Source organism: Spermophilus citellus, assembly GCF_964194105.1.
Source record: "Spermophilus citellus genome assembly, chromosome: 2".
Classification (NCBI taxonomy): Eukaryota; Metazoa; Chordata; class Mammalia; order Rodentia; family Sciuridae; genus Spermophilus; species Spermophilus citellus.
Window position 1 is genome coordinate 90,909,263 of NC_138183.1, and position 17,655 is coordinate 90,926,917.

Genomic DNA, 17,655 nt, shown 5'->3' on the forward strand with positions numbered 1-17,655 from the left:
ATATCTCCCTTCATTTCATCCCGTGAAGAGGCTTTTACTGTTTTGGTGCTGGGATTGAACTCAAGCACACTAGGCACACACTTTACCAGTTAGTTATGCCTCCAACCCTGTTTATAAATTCATCTCTTTATCATACAGCCCCCATTTCTCCTCAATATTCAACAACCATATAGCCACTTCCCTGAACACTGATTCATAGCTATATGAACCTGTGTCTCACAAACTCCAATCCCTAAGACCCCCAAATAAAAATCTTTTTACAGTTTCTGAGTTTGACATAATAAACTCTTATTTCCTCCAAGAAACCCATCTTTAGGGAAACTGTCTACATAAACACTGTGAGAAAAATCCAGGCCCCATTATATTCAGTCAAAGAGGCTTTCAGGAACACAAATAGTACCTTCCAGCAAAGAAAAATAAAGAAGCACTTTATTATAACATGGAAACTGGAACAATTCCCTTGGAAGATGTATGAGTTTGTGAACTGTGAAAGTATGCTACAAGTGAAGGAAAGTACTTCTTGCATTTTAAATCAGTTAGGAAAGAAAAGTCTGAAGCCCTCCTTAGAAATGATTCATTTTCTAGTGAAGTGTTGGGCACTAGTTTATACTAAAACCAAGTCCACATCTGAGATAATGGATCTTGAGGTACAACCTCCTTCTAATAAATCAACCATTCCCCAGGGAGAGACATACGCATTAGTAAGAGCCAAAGCCTTCTGGATAACAAATAATCATGACTTTGATGTACTTTAGAAGACAGTAGTAACTTATACCATTATACCAGTTAATAACAAGAAAGTTCAATTATGTAATCCTCAGAAAAAGTGATATTTTAATTAACCAGAAGCCCCTTTTTAATCTGTGCAAAATCTAGTTGTTGTTGTTGTTGTTTTAAACTTAAAAGCCAACACTCTGAGTTCCCTACTATTTTTTTTTAAAAAAAGTACTGAGGATTGATCCCAGGGGAGCTTAACCACTGTGCCTCATTCCCAGTCCTTTTTTATTTTAAAATATGTTTTAGTTATCAGTGGACCTTTATTTTATTTATTTATCTGTGGTGCTGAGAATCGAACCCAGTGCCTCACACATGCTAGGCAAGCCTTCTACCACCGAGCCACAACCCCAACCCCAGCCTTTTATTTTGAGACAGGGTCTCACTATGCTTCTTAGGGTCTCATAAGTTTCTGAGGCTGGCTTTGAACTTGCAATCCTCCTGCTTCAGCCTGCCTTCCAATCCTCCTTCCAAGCCACTGCCACACCTGGCCCCGACTTTTTTTGTTAGTATTTAGAGATCTAAATATATCAGTGAAATATTTGAAGACTCAAACACTATTCCTCTGTGAGATATAAGCACCTGGAACAGAGTAGAAAATAAGAAAAAAGACAGTAAGAGGAAGAACCCAAAGCCATCTAGATTCTTTTGCATTTCTTGCATTTATCACCACTGCAAAGATGAGCTCAGTGGGGAATGGAGGGTCAAGGGGAGGAGATGCCCAACCTGACCAACAGGTTCACTCTACATAATGACATAAATCTTAACCCAAGGTAGAAACTGTCATTTGGAAGAGAAATATGAGGGCAATGAGGCAGGCCATACCTTCTCATCTTGGTATAACTTGTTGACGCTCTCCAGCTGAAAGTTGTGGCTAGACTGGATCTTGTCGAGCTGCTCTCGTTGCTTCTCCAGCTCTCCCTGGAACTCATTCTTTTTCAACTCCACAGCACCTCTCTCTGCAGCTGCCCTGCGGACCCTGCCTTCCAGCTCCAGGATTCGTGACTACAAGGAAACCAAAGGGTGAGGTCGTACCGTCTGGGAGACTGTCTCAGCTTTCTCAAAGACCTCACTGGAGCCAACCCTGCACCCCACCTTACATACAGAATATGTGCCTAAGGCTATGTGCTTTAAGAGGATTTTCTGGAGAAATGCTGCTCTAAGTAGAGGAATGCACTTCTTTGAGCCCCCACATTACTAGTGAAAAATGGAAACCCATCACTATACCCCTCACAGGGGCTTATGAGATATAAATGTAGTAAAAACCCAGAGTGTTCTGTGCATTACCTGGCACGAGGTGGGGCATGAATATTGAGAGTTACGTGCTCTGTTAGCTGCACATAAGAAAATGTCTGAAAACAGATTCAATTCTTCAACCTCAGAAACCAAGGTCTCATCTGCCCAGAGAACAGGGGCTGCCATGGAAGCTCAGTTACAAGGACTGTAATCCTGGGCAGATAAAGAGGACAATCCTAGCTTGAGAGGACAAAACAGTGACTGCTCAGCTGGGATGGAGTTCCATGGCCAAGAACCCAGTGGTCAGAATCCCTGTTCTACTTGTACTTAATCTCTGTGTGTTCTACTCTGCCCACCTGTGAAATGTGGAAAGCAAAATCCCAACTTTGTAGGACTTGAGCACAAAAAGAGACAATTTGTGTAAAAATAAAAATTATTCTGACACATATTAAAATGACCAGGAAAACTTTACTCATGACTATTCCAACAGAGATTGTGACTTATAATAGTGTAAAGAAAAACTGTGTTCAACTCTCAATAAAGCAAAAGTGGTTGGAGATTATAGCCAATGAGCAGAATGAAGGGTTCAGAGGATGCATGATTACTAAGAAGCAGCATACAGGTTAGGGGTATTCTTACTAAACTGGTTTAATAAGATTCTTGCTAAAGGCAGGTCAAAGACTTGGACATCAAGGATGGGGGATGAGAAATTTGGTCAGCTATCAGGGTGATAAGATGACCTAGCAGATTCTTTGCTAAAACAGGGCTGGGCAGATCAAAGACGAGGGTGAGGATGGGGTCAGGATCAAGGCCCAGTGAAGAAGACGGATCAGAGGAGCCTCATTAAAGAGTCTCTGTCCTTGCTCTGCATTGTTCTAACCCATGAATGGCCATAAGACACGGGAAATCTAAAGTTATTATTGGCACCTTTAAAAACACATTTCTTATACTCATCATCCAAATATATTGCAAATATCACTCTTTGATGTCCACGTGGACACCAGGACTGGAAATGGGCTGTGGCCAATGAACCTCAGCAGGCTGCCTTTCCAGAACCACCCAAATGCTCAATTGAAAAGCAGAGGGAGGCTTTGGCAGTGATCCTAATCCATCACAGGGTGTCCTCTCCTTCCAAAGCTGCAATGGAGTAGAGTCGGCTCCAGGGCTGGGCTGGAGCAGATGTAGAGCCCAAAACCCCTATCATGGAGTGTACACTGAGCACCATGGGTGACAATTAACAGCAAACCCCTGGGACCATCACCCAACAATGTTAAATACTCAATGGCATCCATACCCACAAAAATAAACAGACATAATACCTGGAGGTCCACACTGCGGGAGCTCGCAATCCAGTAGTTAAAGCCCAAGACAATGATGCAGGCCACCAGGGCAGCCAGAATAAGGGGCGGCGACTTCATGCTGCGACGCCCGTTTCCCAATCCCATCATCTCAAAACCGGGGTTAAGAAGCTGCAAAAAACAAAAACAAAGGAAACACCCAAGAGTAAAAACAGGTAAACAAACCTCTATTCTAGTATTACAATCCCCAAAGTGGGTAACACTGATCCTTGCCACCCTCAGGGAAACCATCTCGTCAGGAAGCATAGACTGGCATGTGCTCCTTGACATGTGAAACTGTCTTCACAATCATTTCTATAAATGGCAGATATGAAGTACACCCATCTCACCTTGGAAAGAATACATACCTCAGGATTCAACACAGAGAATTTTACTTGATGCCTAATAAGAGAAGTATTTTTTAACCCTTTGATAGAGATACTAATATGTGATGTGCCACATAGCAGTATTAGCAAAAATAAGGTGCACAAAAACACAACAGAGGAGCTCTAGCAATTTTGTTCATGGACTTCAACCCCAAACCAGATCTGGCTGAATGTGAGCAGAGGTCAGCAAGAACAAGGAAAGGTGATATTCGCCAATTTTACTGAGCCAGATAAAACAGAACTTTATCAGAGTGATAAAGTCAGTTGATAACTGCAATAAATGATCTCAGAGAATAGAGGCCCTTCTATGCCAAAGAAAGGAGAAGCAGGAAGGAGGAGAAAGAGAAAAAGAAAGATGGATAGGAGGAAGGGGGGAAGAAACAAGAAAGGGAAGGGTAAGGAGGAGAAGAGGCAGAAGGGACAGAAGGAGGAGGAAAGAAGCAGCGAAAAAGAAAGGAGAAAGAAAACAGGAGAAAAAAGAAGAAGAGAAACAGGGAGAAGGGGCAGGAGGAGGTAGATGTTGTAAGGAAGATGGGGCAGAGGAGGATGGAAAGGGAGAAGAGGAAGAAGGAGGGGGAAAGAGGCCAACAGGGACTAAGCTACAAGACAAAGCTCTTGTCAGTAAGCTGGCAGTCCTAATGTACCATCAAAAGGCATCTTCTTAAATGAAAAAATGGCATTTGCGGGTACATGGATGGAACTGGAGAATATAAGTAAAATAAGCCAGACTCAGAAAGTCAAGATCAAATGTTTTCTCTCATATGTAGAAACTAGAGCAAAATAGGGGAAGAAGATGTGGGGAGAGTGGAGGATCAGATATCATAAATACACAGGAAAAAAATCAGTGGAGTAGGAGGATGAGAGGGAAGGAGGAAAAATGGGAAAGGGAAGAACAATTGAATGACTCTAACAGAATCATGTTACATGCACATACAAATGTGCCAAAGAGAATTTCACCTTTATATAGAAAGTTCCAATCAAAGATAAACAGATAAATGAGTGAGAGGAAGATCAGTAAAGGAAAGAGAATAGGGGAGGAAAAGGGGAGGAAGGGGCAAATGGGGACTGAAATCAAATTCCTCATATATATGATTTTGTCAAAATGAACCAACTACTATGCCTAATTATAAAGCTCTAATAAAAATAAAATTTAAAAAAGGTTATGAGACAATGAGCCTTTGCCACACACTTGCCCATTCTATTTGTATGACCCAAAGGCCATCACTGTCAAGTCTCGAGTTTCTTTTGATGTACTGCTCCATATTTCTAAATAATATGCTTCTGAGTATATTTTAAGTTTCTGTACATAAACTGACTTTTGTTTTGGTCACTGTCTTCTCATCTTGACAGACCAAGTATTTAATTCTCTCATATCATCTCCCCATCTTCCCAGCACAATGACAGAACTTTTAGCTAAATCAAGTCAATACTTCCATTATTATACAAAATAAATAGTTCATAGAAAAGCCAAGTAGTATACTATAAATACAAATCATTTCTTTTACAACCTTTTTGTTTTTCCTCATTGAAAGCCTTGTTTATAAAAACTTACTTATTTCTTATGGCTCTATCATCACTTTTACCTATCAATATTATTTTCCATGTAGTCAAATATATCAGCTAAACCATCGAAAAAAAGAAAAAGGCAACTTCTTTCTTAATTAGCTTAGCTACTAGGGTGGGAGCCTGGTGGGAAGGATAAGCAATCTAGCTGAATCATTTATAATAAAGTGCCTCAGCATGACCATGAAAGACTGATGCCTGAGCCCAGTGCCCACTCAGGCCATTTTCATCCACTTCTGGTATTTTGGGTTCTTAACCCAGTTATCAACTGACATCAGCAAACACTGTATATAAGTAAAAGAGAGTAATGCTCAGAAATATCAAATTTCTAGATGAGTATAGGCCTGCTAAAAATGTCTTTGCCTATAATAGCAGATGTGAATCATACAAGAGTCCTTTGCTTTTTTTCTCTTCATAATAGTTTAAAAAATACTAGTAATACAAATAGGAGAGGGGATTACTTTATATAGTACTGCACAAAATTACATCTCCCACCTCCCACTTCAAAGTATTTTCTAATGTTTTATCCTTCTAGACCAGTGGTCCTCAAATCTCAAGGATATCAAAATCACCTGGAGTACCTTAAGATAGCAGTTCTGGGGCTCATCCCTGCATTCCTAATGCAATGGGGTTAAGCTGAGGCCCAGGTATTATTATTTTATCTCTCCGGGGGCTTTAAATATACAGCCACTGATCTAGATGTCACTCTAGAAGTAACTTGATGCACATAAAAGCATCAATGTATTTTTAGTCCAAACAAGATCACACCATTTGCTCCATTCTTTTTAAAGAGTTAAATATAGCACGATTGTGTATCAGGACCATTAACCAATCTCCTACAGAGGGGCAGTCATGGTTTTCCAGGCTTATTTCAACCTAGACTGCCATGAATACCCTTAAACATCCATCTGTGTTTACAAACTCTTATCTAGATGTATAATCCCTTATCTACAATTCCAAAATCCAAAAAACCCAAGGAGATTAAAATAAAACAAAACAAAACAAACAAACAAAAAAACTCTTCCAGCAACAATATCTGACCTGATCAAACCAAGGTCTGATGAAAACACATTTGAAACTACTTATAATCTTTACCCTTCTCCCCTCCTGTGAGCAGTCACACATTTCATGGGACATACTTTTTTTCAAATATTTTCTGATCAGCAGTTGATTGAATCCTCTGACGCAGGACCTGAAGATGTAGTGGGCTGACTATGTACAGTTTCATGTTTACACTTATTCATCCAGGGCTGGGTGTGTAGCTCAGTGGTACAGCACTTGCCTAACATGCAAGAGGCCCTGGGTCCAATCCCCAGCACTTCAAAAAAAAAAAATATATATATATATATACATATATATATATATATACATATACATATATATATGTATATATATATATACACATATACATATATATTTATTTATTTATTTTGGGGGGGGGGATATTGGAAATTGAACTCAGGAGCACTCAAACACTGAGCCACATCCCCAGCCCTATTTTGTATTTTATTTAGAGACAGGGTCTCACTGAGTTGCTTAGCACCTCGCTTTTGCTGAGGTGGGCTTTGAATTCATGATCCTCCTATCTCTGCCTCTCGGGGCCGATGGGATTAAGGCATGTGCCACTGCACGTACCCAGCTGCATGAAAAATAATCAATTAATTAATTAAATTGCCATTACAAAAAAATAAATAAAATTGTTCATCCATTTGGAAATCCTTTCTGATGTAAGGAGTAAAGAAATACAGTGAGTACAGCTTCTCTCTCCCTCTAATGGCTAGCAACCCCCCCACCGAATAACTGAATTTTAATCTCGTGCTTTGAACAGCTATCATTGTCATATACTAACTCCCCTAAGAATATATTTTCAGATGGGACCCTTGCAAGACCTGGTGTTATTCCAGCAGATAAAAGTTGGCAGGTAGGTGTACCGTAAGTCTGAAAGCAGAAAAAAGACTTGATTCTTACTTCAAGGGAAACATACAGATGATTGTTTTAATAATCTCCTTCCTTCACCAGTCAATAAAATACTAAGCAACTCCCCTGAGTCAGGTGTGGTGTGAGCACCAGAAAGCTCAGGGTAATGTTAAGAGAACAAACTGAAAGCACATATCACTATGGACTCCAGCCCCACCTCTCAGGAGCCACAGGAACTGCCTGGGCCTCACTGATCACCTTACAGGGTTATCATGAGGACAAATGAGTTAATATATGAAAAGTGCCTAGAACCACAACTGGAACATAGTAATTGCTCCATAAATGCTGACTATTATTAGGGGTGGAAAGATGAGTAACAGACCACTTCTGGATTCCATCTTTCCTACTTTATGAGGAAAAGGTGGTGAATGTATTCTTTCTACAACCATTCTACCTTACTGTACACCACCATCTGCTCTCCTCCTGTTGGCTCTGCTGTGCACTGAAACATGGCTGATGGCCATTGCCCGGAGCTGAATCATGGATGCTGCCATGGTGGCAGACATCTCAGACTACAACTTACAAAAAGGAAGCCCCTCACTATGACCCAGGTCTTGGCTGCCCAGGAAGCTGTACAGACAGCAAAGTCAGAAGTACCCTCAGCTCCCAGCGGGAGCAAATGCTGCCAGAGTAAGAAGACAGCCAGGAGGAAAGAAAAGCAAACACTGAGCCTTCAGACCTGCAAGGCCCTTCATCATTGGCCTCCAGGGGTATGGAAACCACTGCAGCTGAATGACAAGGGACCGATCTGGAGAGAAGTGACAAGACTATGAAGACTGAGATCAATAACTCAGAGCCAGAGTTTAAGATGGCCAGATTCTTCAAACACTTTCCTATCCCCAACTTCAGAATTCATGTGAACTGGGAATGCAACAGAAGGCAGTAGGAGATACACCACATCAAACAAACACATTAATATACTCTTCTTAATTTAGGCTTCAGAATGTGTTTTATCTACTGTTTGATTATGTGCATCTGACATACTAAAAAAATCATGAACCTAAATCAAATCAGTTAACCTCTGTGAAACCCCTTGATAAATTAAAAAGAAAAAAAAAGGCCATGAAAAAAAAAACTATGGAGCCTCACCTACTGGCTTGAATTTAAAAATTCAACCTTGTTTGCCCATAAAACAAAAAAAGTTTTTATAAGAGAACAGAAAGGGGCTGGGCATGCAGTTTAGTGGTAGAGCATGTATATGAGGCTCTGGGTTCCATTTTCAGCAAGAAAGTCAGAGAGAATAAACAGAGGCCACTAATAACTTTTAAAAAGGAAAAGCAAATGAAAATGGACAACTTGTCAAATGCATGAGCCCCCAGACCTCTTAAATACTTTTAACAACCTCCTTTTCATACGTTGTTTTTAATCATGTAGCCAAATATGTATATGAACAATCAGATCAGAGGAGCTTGGCCAACCAACACCAATCCAGAAACAATCTAGTTTCTCCAAACAGTGTCAGGGCCACACCTCCATCTGTTCTCTCAAGAATGGCCCCACCCAAGCTGGACAATCAGAATTCCCCAGCAGGAAGTTCAGAAATCCCTGCAGTGAGTGCATGGGCCCCAGCAAGGACCTGGCCACCAGATTTTAAACACTCTACCCCATTTCAAGAATATTTCTGAAACAAGGGTCTGCAAACTACTGCCCATTGGTCATACCCAGCATTTTTTTGTAAATCAAGTTTTACTGACACAGCAAGCCCCATCCTTTTAAGTATCCTCTAGAGCCACTTTCCAGCTACAAGGCAGACTGGACAGTTAAAACAGTGTATGGGTCATTATTTATTGTGTATAGGGTCATTATTTATTGTGAGGTTTAAACATTTATCTTCTGGCCATTTAAGAAATGTTTGTCAACTCCTCCTCTACATAATGAGGACTAAATGATCAAGTCCACAGTCCTTGTTAAAGCCGCTTTACAAATTTACCAGGAAGAACATGGAATCCCCTCCTCTCACTTCCTCAATCCCAATTATAAACACCGTGTTTTCACCAACTCTGGAAGCTGACAGTTTCTAGAAATTAAAACTTTAAAAATGAGAATGATATTTAGTATTAGATGGTGGAAATGACAAAAAGTGAGGTGGATGAGTAAAAATGAATAAAATAACCAAAGTCCTTCTTTTTTTATCCAGCACTTGGGAGTTTTCTGAAGAAAGGTCTCCACACCTGGTCTCCAAGAGCACATCACAGCAGGTACTTCCAAATCTTCCCTTTAGTTCAGGAGTCCCAAGCTGCAGCCCAAGGGTCAAATCCTGCCAGCCACCCATGAGCTAAGAACAGTTGCTACTTTTTTTTTAATATTTATTTTTTAGTTGTAGTTGGTCACCATACCTTTATTTTATTTATTTTTAATGTGGTGCTGAGGATTGAACCCAGGGCCTCACACTTGCTAGGCAAGTGCTCTACCACTGAGTCACATCCCCAACCCCAAGTTGCTACTTTTTTTAATGATTGAAAAAAGTTCAAATAACAATGTCATGACAGGTGAAAATTACATAGTTAAAACCTGTGTTCATAAATAATGTTTTACAAAAACACAACATGCCTGTTTACTTATTCACTTGTCCCTTATTCCAAGACCCTCTGTGGATACCAAAATCTAAAGATGATCAAGTCCCTTATATAAGTGGGGATAGTATTTGCACATATGTTATACATACCTTACTCCTCAAATCATATCTGAACTACTTATAATAAACAATACAATGTAAATGGTATCGAAATAGTTGTTATAGTATATTGTTAGGGGATGTCTCTGTCCCCTCCACCATGAGGTGAGTAGCTCTGCTCTACCTCATGACGATCATCCTTACATCTGCACCAACTTAACAGGGCCAACCAACCATGGACTGAAACCTCTGAAACAATGAGCCAAAATAAATCTTTCTTCCTTTAAATTGACTTCCTCAGGAATTTTGTAACACCGACAGAAAGCTAACACACAGCTTATCTGAATATTGTCTATGGCTACTGGGTTAAAACAGGAGTTGAGCACTTGTAACAGCATGTGGCCTGTAAAACCTAAAATGTTATCTGATCCTTTACAGAAAAGGGTTGCGCTCTCCTCCAATACAGTTCAATGGTTCTCAAAGTGTGGTTCCCGGGTCAGCAGCATCAGCATTACCTTGGAATTTGTTATAAATGCAAATTTTCATGAATTTATTGGGATGACACCAACTACTATGTATAACCATAAAGCTCTAAAAAGAAGAAGAGGAGGAGGAGGAGGAAATCAAGAAGGAAGGAAGGTAGAAAAAAAGAGAGGGAGGGAAAACAAAATAAATTATCTGGCCCCACTCGGATCTACCAAATCAGAGGGAGGAGGTGGGGCAGTGGTGACAACAGATGAAGACAATGCTGATGAAAGATTAAGGCCCACTCCCTGTTCTCTTGTTCACTCTGGACAAATCTTTCCAGCCACACTTGTCTACTGCACTTGACTATGTTTAAACAGAAAGGTATGACAGAGAAGGTATAGTGTTTATCTTTGGAGAAATATTTGCATTTCCCTACCATTTAGGCGTTGAGTTTTTGTTTGTTTTCCCAGCTCTTCTTTGGCCTTTTGGGTTTCTTCCATTACTGCCTCCCACCTTCCATCCGTAGAGAGGCAGCAACAACTTTTTCCCTAAATCTTATCTATACTGTCTGCTCTATAGAAACAAGGTTTCTTTTTATTTCTCTGATAAGAGTAACCTAAATTGGACTCCATTTAAAGCAACTTCCTAGTCTAAGGTTCTTCTCCCTTTGAGCATTTGAATCAAAGCTGCTGTGAGGTGTGGACAAAGCTATCTGTTCAAAACTATCAGAATGAAAAGACAGCTGGGTCCTCAGCAGCACAGCTTCTCTGAGGACTCTCCCAACTGAGACAGAAAGAATGGGGAGAAGACAAGGAATAATCTGTCTACTGCCCCAAAATCAATGACAGAGAGCAAGGAATAATGGGCTAGAAACCTCCAATTCTGACAACACTAATTAGAGAATTGTAGTTTTAAATATACTGTCTAAATCAACTGATCGTTAGTGTATTAAAATTCTGTCCATTCTAAGAATTCAGCAAGGACAATACAAACTGGTAAGAGCGAATGAGCCATCAAAATCCTAGCTCCCCAAACTGAATCCCCAAATGACTGCAGTCCTGGCCAACATCATATGGAGAACCACCTGGTTGAACCCATCAACCCACAGAAGGATGGCAATAAAAAAAATGGTTTAAGCTTTCAAAGTTTGTTATTGTGAATCCTGGTGCTGTGGCACACACCTGTAACCCCAGTATTCTTACAGGCTGAGACAGGAGGACGGCAAGTTCAAGGCTAGCCCTCAACAACTTAGTGAGACACTTATCTCAAAATAAAAAATAAAGAGAGCTGGGGATGTAGTAGCTCAGTGGTGGAGAACCCCTGAGTTCAATCCCCAATGCTCCCTCTTCCTCCCCAAAAAATGTTTGGAGTAAAAAAAAGTTGCAAAATGATATGTAAAAAACCATGCCCCCCGCCCCAAGTTGTTTGTTTGTTTGTTTGTTTTTTTGCAGTACTGGGGATGGAACCTGGGGCCTTGCACATGCTAAGCAAGCACTCTACTACTGAGCACTGCCCTGTTGATAAATTTTTAAAAACACATACTGTATGTGAATATATTTTTCCATATATAGAATGCATATCTAAGGAAGGGTGCATACAAGTTGTACAAAGAGAGAGTGGGAAAGAGAAAGAATGATGTTTTCCTATTCAATCTCTTTTTTTCCCCTCAATCAGCTTTTTTTCTAAATATAAAAACCAAAAGGAACAATGAAAAAAAATTAAGATGTAAGGAAGATAGAAAATTGTAACATTAGCAAGTCTTGAAGCTGTATTTCTAGCATTCCCATAGTATTTTACAGCTTCTTCATTTATTATAACAAAAACAAAAACATTAGTACCATATGTATACCATAAGAAATAGGAAAAACTGATCTCATTCAAACCCACTTGAATTATGATTTTAAAGTGAAAAAAATCTGTACCCTCAAGGAACACAAAGACCCAGGACCCTGCCTTGAGCAGGCAACATTTCTAACTGGGTGACATGGGGCAATTACTCATTTCCAAATCTCTTGGCTTATCTGTAAGGGTAAAATTAAATGTGAAAATTAAATGAAAACATCAAAGAAAGCATTTACCATCAAGTAAAGGCTCAACTACAAGGGCCTGCTGTGGTATTACTTGACCTTTCAGTCTCCGTTAAAAAAAAAAAAGGTGGAAGATCAATTATACCTACCCTCATGAGGTTCTTCTGAGGATGCAATAAGAAAATTACAATTTGAGGCTGAAGTGAGAGACCACTGTATACTGGCACGGCATCCGCATCCCAGAGGGCAGAGAAGATGCTAGAGAGGAAAAATCCTAGAAATTATATAAGTGTTGGCGAGGATGTGAGGAAAAAGGTACACTCATACATTGCTGGTGGGACTTCAAATTGGGGCAGTCAATTTGGAAAGCAGTATGGAGATTCCTTGGAAAGCTGGGAATGGAACCACCATTTGACCCAGCTATTCCTCTTCTTGGACTATACCCAAAGGACCTAAAAACAGCATACTACAGGGACACAGCCACATCAATGTTTATAGCAGCACAATTCACAAGGCTGAACTGTGGAGCCAACCTAGATGTCCCTTAGTGAATGAATGGATAAAAAAAAAAAATGTGGCATTTATACACAATGGAATATTACTCAGCACTAAAAAAGAACAAAATCATGGCATTTTCAGGTAAATGGATGGCATTAGAGAAGATAATGCTAAGTGAAGTTAGCCAATCCCCAAAAAACAAATGCTGAATGTTTTCTCTGATATAAGGGGGGTGACTCAAAGTGGGGTAGGGAAGGAGAGCATGGGAGGAAGATTATTTCTAGACAGGGAAGACGGGTGGGAGGAAAAGGGATTAGCAAGGATGGTGGAATGTGATGGTTATCATTATACAAAATACATGTATGAAGATTTGAATTTGGTGTCAACATACCTTATATACAAACTGAGATATGAAAAATTATGCTGTGTAATAAGGATATTATATGTGTAATAAGGATTGTAATGCATTCCACTGTTGTCATGCATTTAAAAAATAAAAAAGGAAACTACATTTCACTATACAAGTATGACATGCAATGCTGTATGTATCATGTACACAAATTATTTTATGCCATACTGCATCATATTAGTAGTAAATATTTACCACCATAAAATATCACTAGTAGTAATGTAAGCAGAAACTAACACTGCATCCTCACTGTGTCCCTCTGTCAGAGGATTACCTGTCAAAAACCACTGAGGTGGGACCTGGGGTTATGGCTCAGTGGTAGAGCGGTGCCTGGCATGTGTGAGGCACTGGGTTAGAGTCTCAGCACCACATACAAATAAATGAATAAAAATAAAGGTCAATCAACATCTTAAAAAAAAATAAAAACAAAAAAAACACCGAGGTGCCTGAGGTACAGGCACGGGTGGACAGGGTCACTTACTTCCCTTCCTTCACCTTCAGCACAAAGCAACTATTTTAGTTGGCACATGCACAATGGGATAGGTGGGTGGATTATCAAAATTTTGGAAAGGACAGGATGCTTTTAAGGTTTCCATAAAAACACAAATTAAAGTTATACTTAAAGGCAACATGGCTGACAATACACATGCTTAACACTGAGTCAGTTTTGCATGAACCACATTTCAAAGTAACAACCATGATGATGTAATCAGATCTGAAGAGAAACAGGCCCAAAACACTCAAGATTATGAGAAAACATACGAAATAAGGTTTTACCTCCACTGTCACTGGCAATGAATCCAGCCTTAAGTGTATATGGGCTTCGAGATACAATGTAAGCACAATTAGCATATATATCTAAATATATATAATTTATAAATAACAATCACCTATACAGGGAAATGCTTTAAAAAAGGCTTTTTTACCAATGAGAATGATCAAAAAAATTTTTTTGAAACCACAGCAATTTATAATATAAACCAGAGTAATCATATAATATTTATATATGTAAATTTTTGTCAGAAACTAATTAATCTTCAATATCTTAACAGGGGACATTCTATTAATATAATCCTTTAGGGTGTTAAAGGAAAATAAGATCAAGATGTAAAAATCTGAAATGACATGTATTTTTAATATATGAAGCCAAAGAGACTTTGGGGATTTAGGAAATACTTCTTAAATTTCCGAAGTCTCTCTTTTAACCTAGTTTCATCAGTAACTTGAAAAGTCTGAAAAAAAAATGACAATAATCTTCAATGAATTTTTGTGGTGAAACGGAGTGCAAGTGAAATATCACTCACTTTTCTAAGGTAAGAGCATAAACATATTAAGACCATTCCTACTTTTCTGCAGATGGTGAGACAAATTTTCTAGTTTTTTTCCTTCTTCTTTTTAACAAAAAAAGAAATGTTTTTAAGAAAAAATAATAATGAAACAGAATTAAAGTCAAAGGGACAGAACTCTCAACCACCTTCTGGCCACCCCAGGACTCTTGAGAATCAGAACTGGTCTTCTAGAACCAGGCTGTCTTAAAGCTACCTTTTAGTAACAGTGCTCAACAGGACCTGCTAAAGGGCTTCTCCATCCTTCCACCTCATCCACACAGAGGCATCTCTTCCAGGTTCTTTCCCAAGACAAGACAGCAATCCCCTCCTGCTGGGGAAGGTGGCCTTATAAACAAAGGGCTACTGCAGGTTGCCTGTCAGGGTCCTTACATCCTCACTGCTGTTTCTGTTCCATCCCTCAAAAAAAAAAAAAAAAAAAAAAAGGAAAGAAAAAGAAAATGAAGAACGTTTCCATTTCCATTTCTAAATGTAGCCAGCAATGAGAAGGCTTTAGCTCCTAATGGCCAGGTCATTGGCAACTTGACCACCCCACCTTCACCATACTCCTTTCCTCTCATTTCTTTCATTTTTGTGCAAAGCCAATTTTGAAAAATGTGATAACCTCTCCTCAGGATGAAATATGTCTTAAAAGCAAACGTTTTAAACTTCCTAACAATTCAATTTATTTTTGTCCATCAACACCTTAAAAAGGGTCTGGCCTAAGAAACAATCTGTCTTAGCAAGTTAATGGTTTCTGCTTGCTAAGAAATTAAAAATCATTCTTCCTAAATAGCATGAGCTTAGTTTACTTGTTTTGTAACACAAGCAGAAAGAGCTGGAATGCTTTCAGAGACCCACAAGGACTAACGATAAGACATTGTATTGCTCCCCAGGTCTCATGCCCCCCAAATTCAGAAACACCAAAACTGTCTAAATATGAGCTAATCTGGTGGCCAGCAATCAGAGACATTCTAACACTCCTAAATATTTTATCAGGCTGTTATACATCTTATTTATCCAACCCAAGATCTTCAATTTTTTCATAATTATAAGGCCTAGAGACCCCAAATCAGACAAAGGAAACCTCCTGCCATGAAAGTCATACAAGTTTGGTTTTGCAGACATGGAGATGAGACATCTGAAAATGGCTAGGTCATCATGGCCCTCCAAACATAATGATTCTTAAATTCTACTGAAAAGAATATTTATCAAAATTGGTAATTTTTTCCCAATTTTCCTTTGGTTTTTAAAAAAAATCACTAAAAATATTAAATAGGGTGTGAAATAGTGTTTAAAACCTCTGGCGACTCTTTTACAGCCGACAAAGTTGTGCGGCTCCTGCATCCTGGCAAACGTAGGAAGCACGGGTTAGAACCCAGAGCATCAGCGGAGAACCCGCTCCAGCTGGGCTCCAGCCGCGTGAAGGGAGGACCCGGAGCCAAACTCCGGGTCACCTGCCAGGTCTCGACCGCGGCAACGTGGGCACCGGCGGCCGCCCAAGCGCGCCTAGGGTGGAGGGAGGAAGAGAGGCCAGCCCTTTGGCCCTCGTGCAAATCTTGCAGCAGAACTAGAACGAGTGTGACTTGGGGGTCGCCGCATGCTTTTGATTTTGGATGCCGACACGCGTGACAAAGCTCAGAACAAAAAGAAAGGCCCCGCGTGGCCCGAAATTGGCCTTCATGGGGGAGCTCGCACAGCCCTCACCGAAGGGCCAGGGGGCCGCGCGCCCGACCTTGGGGATCCAACCAAAGGGTCCGGGTAGCCTCGGGCTGCGACCGCGCGCGAAGACGCGGCGCCAGCCACGAGGGCAGCGGGTAAAAGGCTGCAGCGTCCGCGCGAGCCTGGGGGAGTCTCCAGGGACCCGCGCGAGGTCTCGGAGGTGCCGGGCTGAGGAGGACAGGAGAGGGATCACAGGAAGCCAGGGACGCGCGCCACCCACTCACCTCCTTCCTATTCTCCGGTGACCGCTTGGCGCTCTGCAGCCCAGCTCCAAGGCCGCCGGGGCCGGTTTTCGCCACCGCTGCCTACCTCGCGCTCGGACCCGCTCCGCGCAGTGAGCCCCGCGCCTCCGCGTCCAGCGCCGCCCGCGTCTGTGGCCTCCGCAGCGCGAGTCCCCGCCCCCGGGCAGCGCTGGCGGCGCGGATGGCGGAGGCGGCGCCGGGAGCTAGAGGAGGGGAGGCCCGGCCGCGCGCGAATGTTTGGCTCCACGGTGCGCGCACCCCAGCCGGTGCCCGCACCTCCGCGGGAGCCAGAAAACCTGTGGCACACCCCCTCCCCCTGCTGCAGGCCTCTGAGGACCGTGTGGAGCCGGGAGGCGGCGGAAGAGAAAAAGTCCCTGGGCTATACCCACCTCCCCGGGAAGGTTCTCGAACGTAAGGCCAACCACGCCCAGCGCCACACACCTGCCACACTCTGGTCATCCTTTCTGGTCTGGGTCAAAACTGCCCAATGTAAGGGGGGCGGGGGTATCAGCGAGAAACAGGTTTCAGGAGGTCTATACTCACCAAAAATTGTCTTGTTTCCCCCACCAGGCTTGCCCTGTGACCTTCAGTTCCTAGGCGCCAGCGAGCGTGATCTTCTAGGACTAAGGATGACGCCTGGGAATCTGACTTTTAAACAGCGCCTCAGGTAATTCTTAAAACGTACTGATGCTTGAGAGGCATTGTGAGGCCATACCTCCCAGAGAGGATGCCACAAAACTAATGACCTCCAAGGTAATCATGCTAGAAAATTCTGAAGCAATGATTCTTAACTGGCAGCACTGGCTAGACATCCATTATTTGGAGAGGAGTTTTTAAAGCGTTCAGATGCCAGGGTCCCACTTGCAGGATTGTGAAACTGAATAATGATTTTAAGCCTTCCAGATATTTTTAGTATGGCCAAAACATAGAACAGTTCTATTATCTTTTCAAGCTTTCCTAGCTCTGATGTCTGAGAAAGGAAGCCCCTTCCTCTGCACCTCTCTTAAATCCCAACCACAAAAAAAAAAAAAAAAAAAAAAAAAAAAAAAAAAACAACAACAACAAAAAAAAAACTAG

At 41.2% G+C, this 17,655-nt stretch overlaps 1 protein-coding gene across 4 annotated transcripts in view; it reads right to left on the reverse strand.

Annotated features, from left to right (window-relative positions):
• The window catches only part of GOLM1 (golgi membrane protein 1), a 74,739-nt gene extending 57,790 nt beyond the window's left edge, over window positions 1-16,949 (reverse strand). For 2 of the 4 annotated variants that reach the window (XM_081279401.1, XM_081279399.1), the window contains exons 1-4: window positions 16,561-16,949; window positions 12,532-12,640; window positions 3,330-3,479; window positions 1,600-1,779 (exon numbers count right to left, since the gene is read on the reverse strand). In XM_081279401.1, coding sequence (XP_081135527.1) covers window positions 1,600-1,779; window positions 3,330-3,479; window positions 12,532-12,537 — 336 coding nt within the window. In that variant the 5' untranslated portion in view covers window positions 12,538-12,640; window positions 16,561-16,949. Of the gene's footprint in view, window positions 1-1,599; window positions 1,780-3,329; window positions 3,480-12,531; window positions 12,641-14,831; window positions 14,930-16,560 lie in introns of those variants that run through there. The other 2 variants (XM_081279400.1, XM_081279402.1) reach the window with 2 other exon arrangements.
• Between the last annotated feature and the right edge of the window lie 706 nt (window positions 16,950-17,655).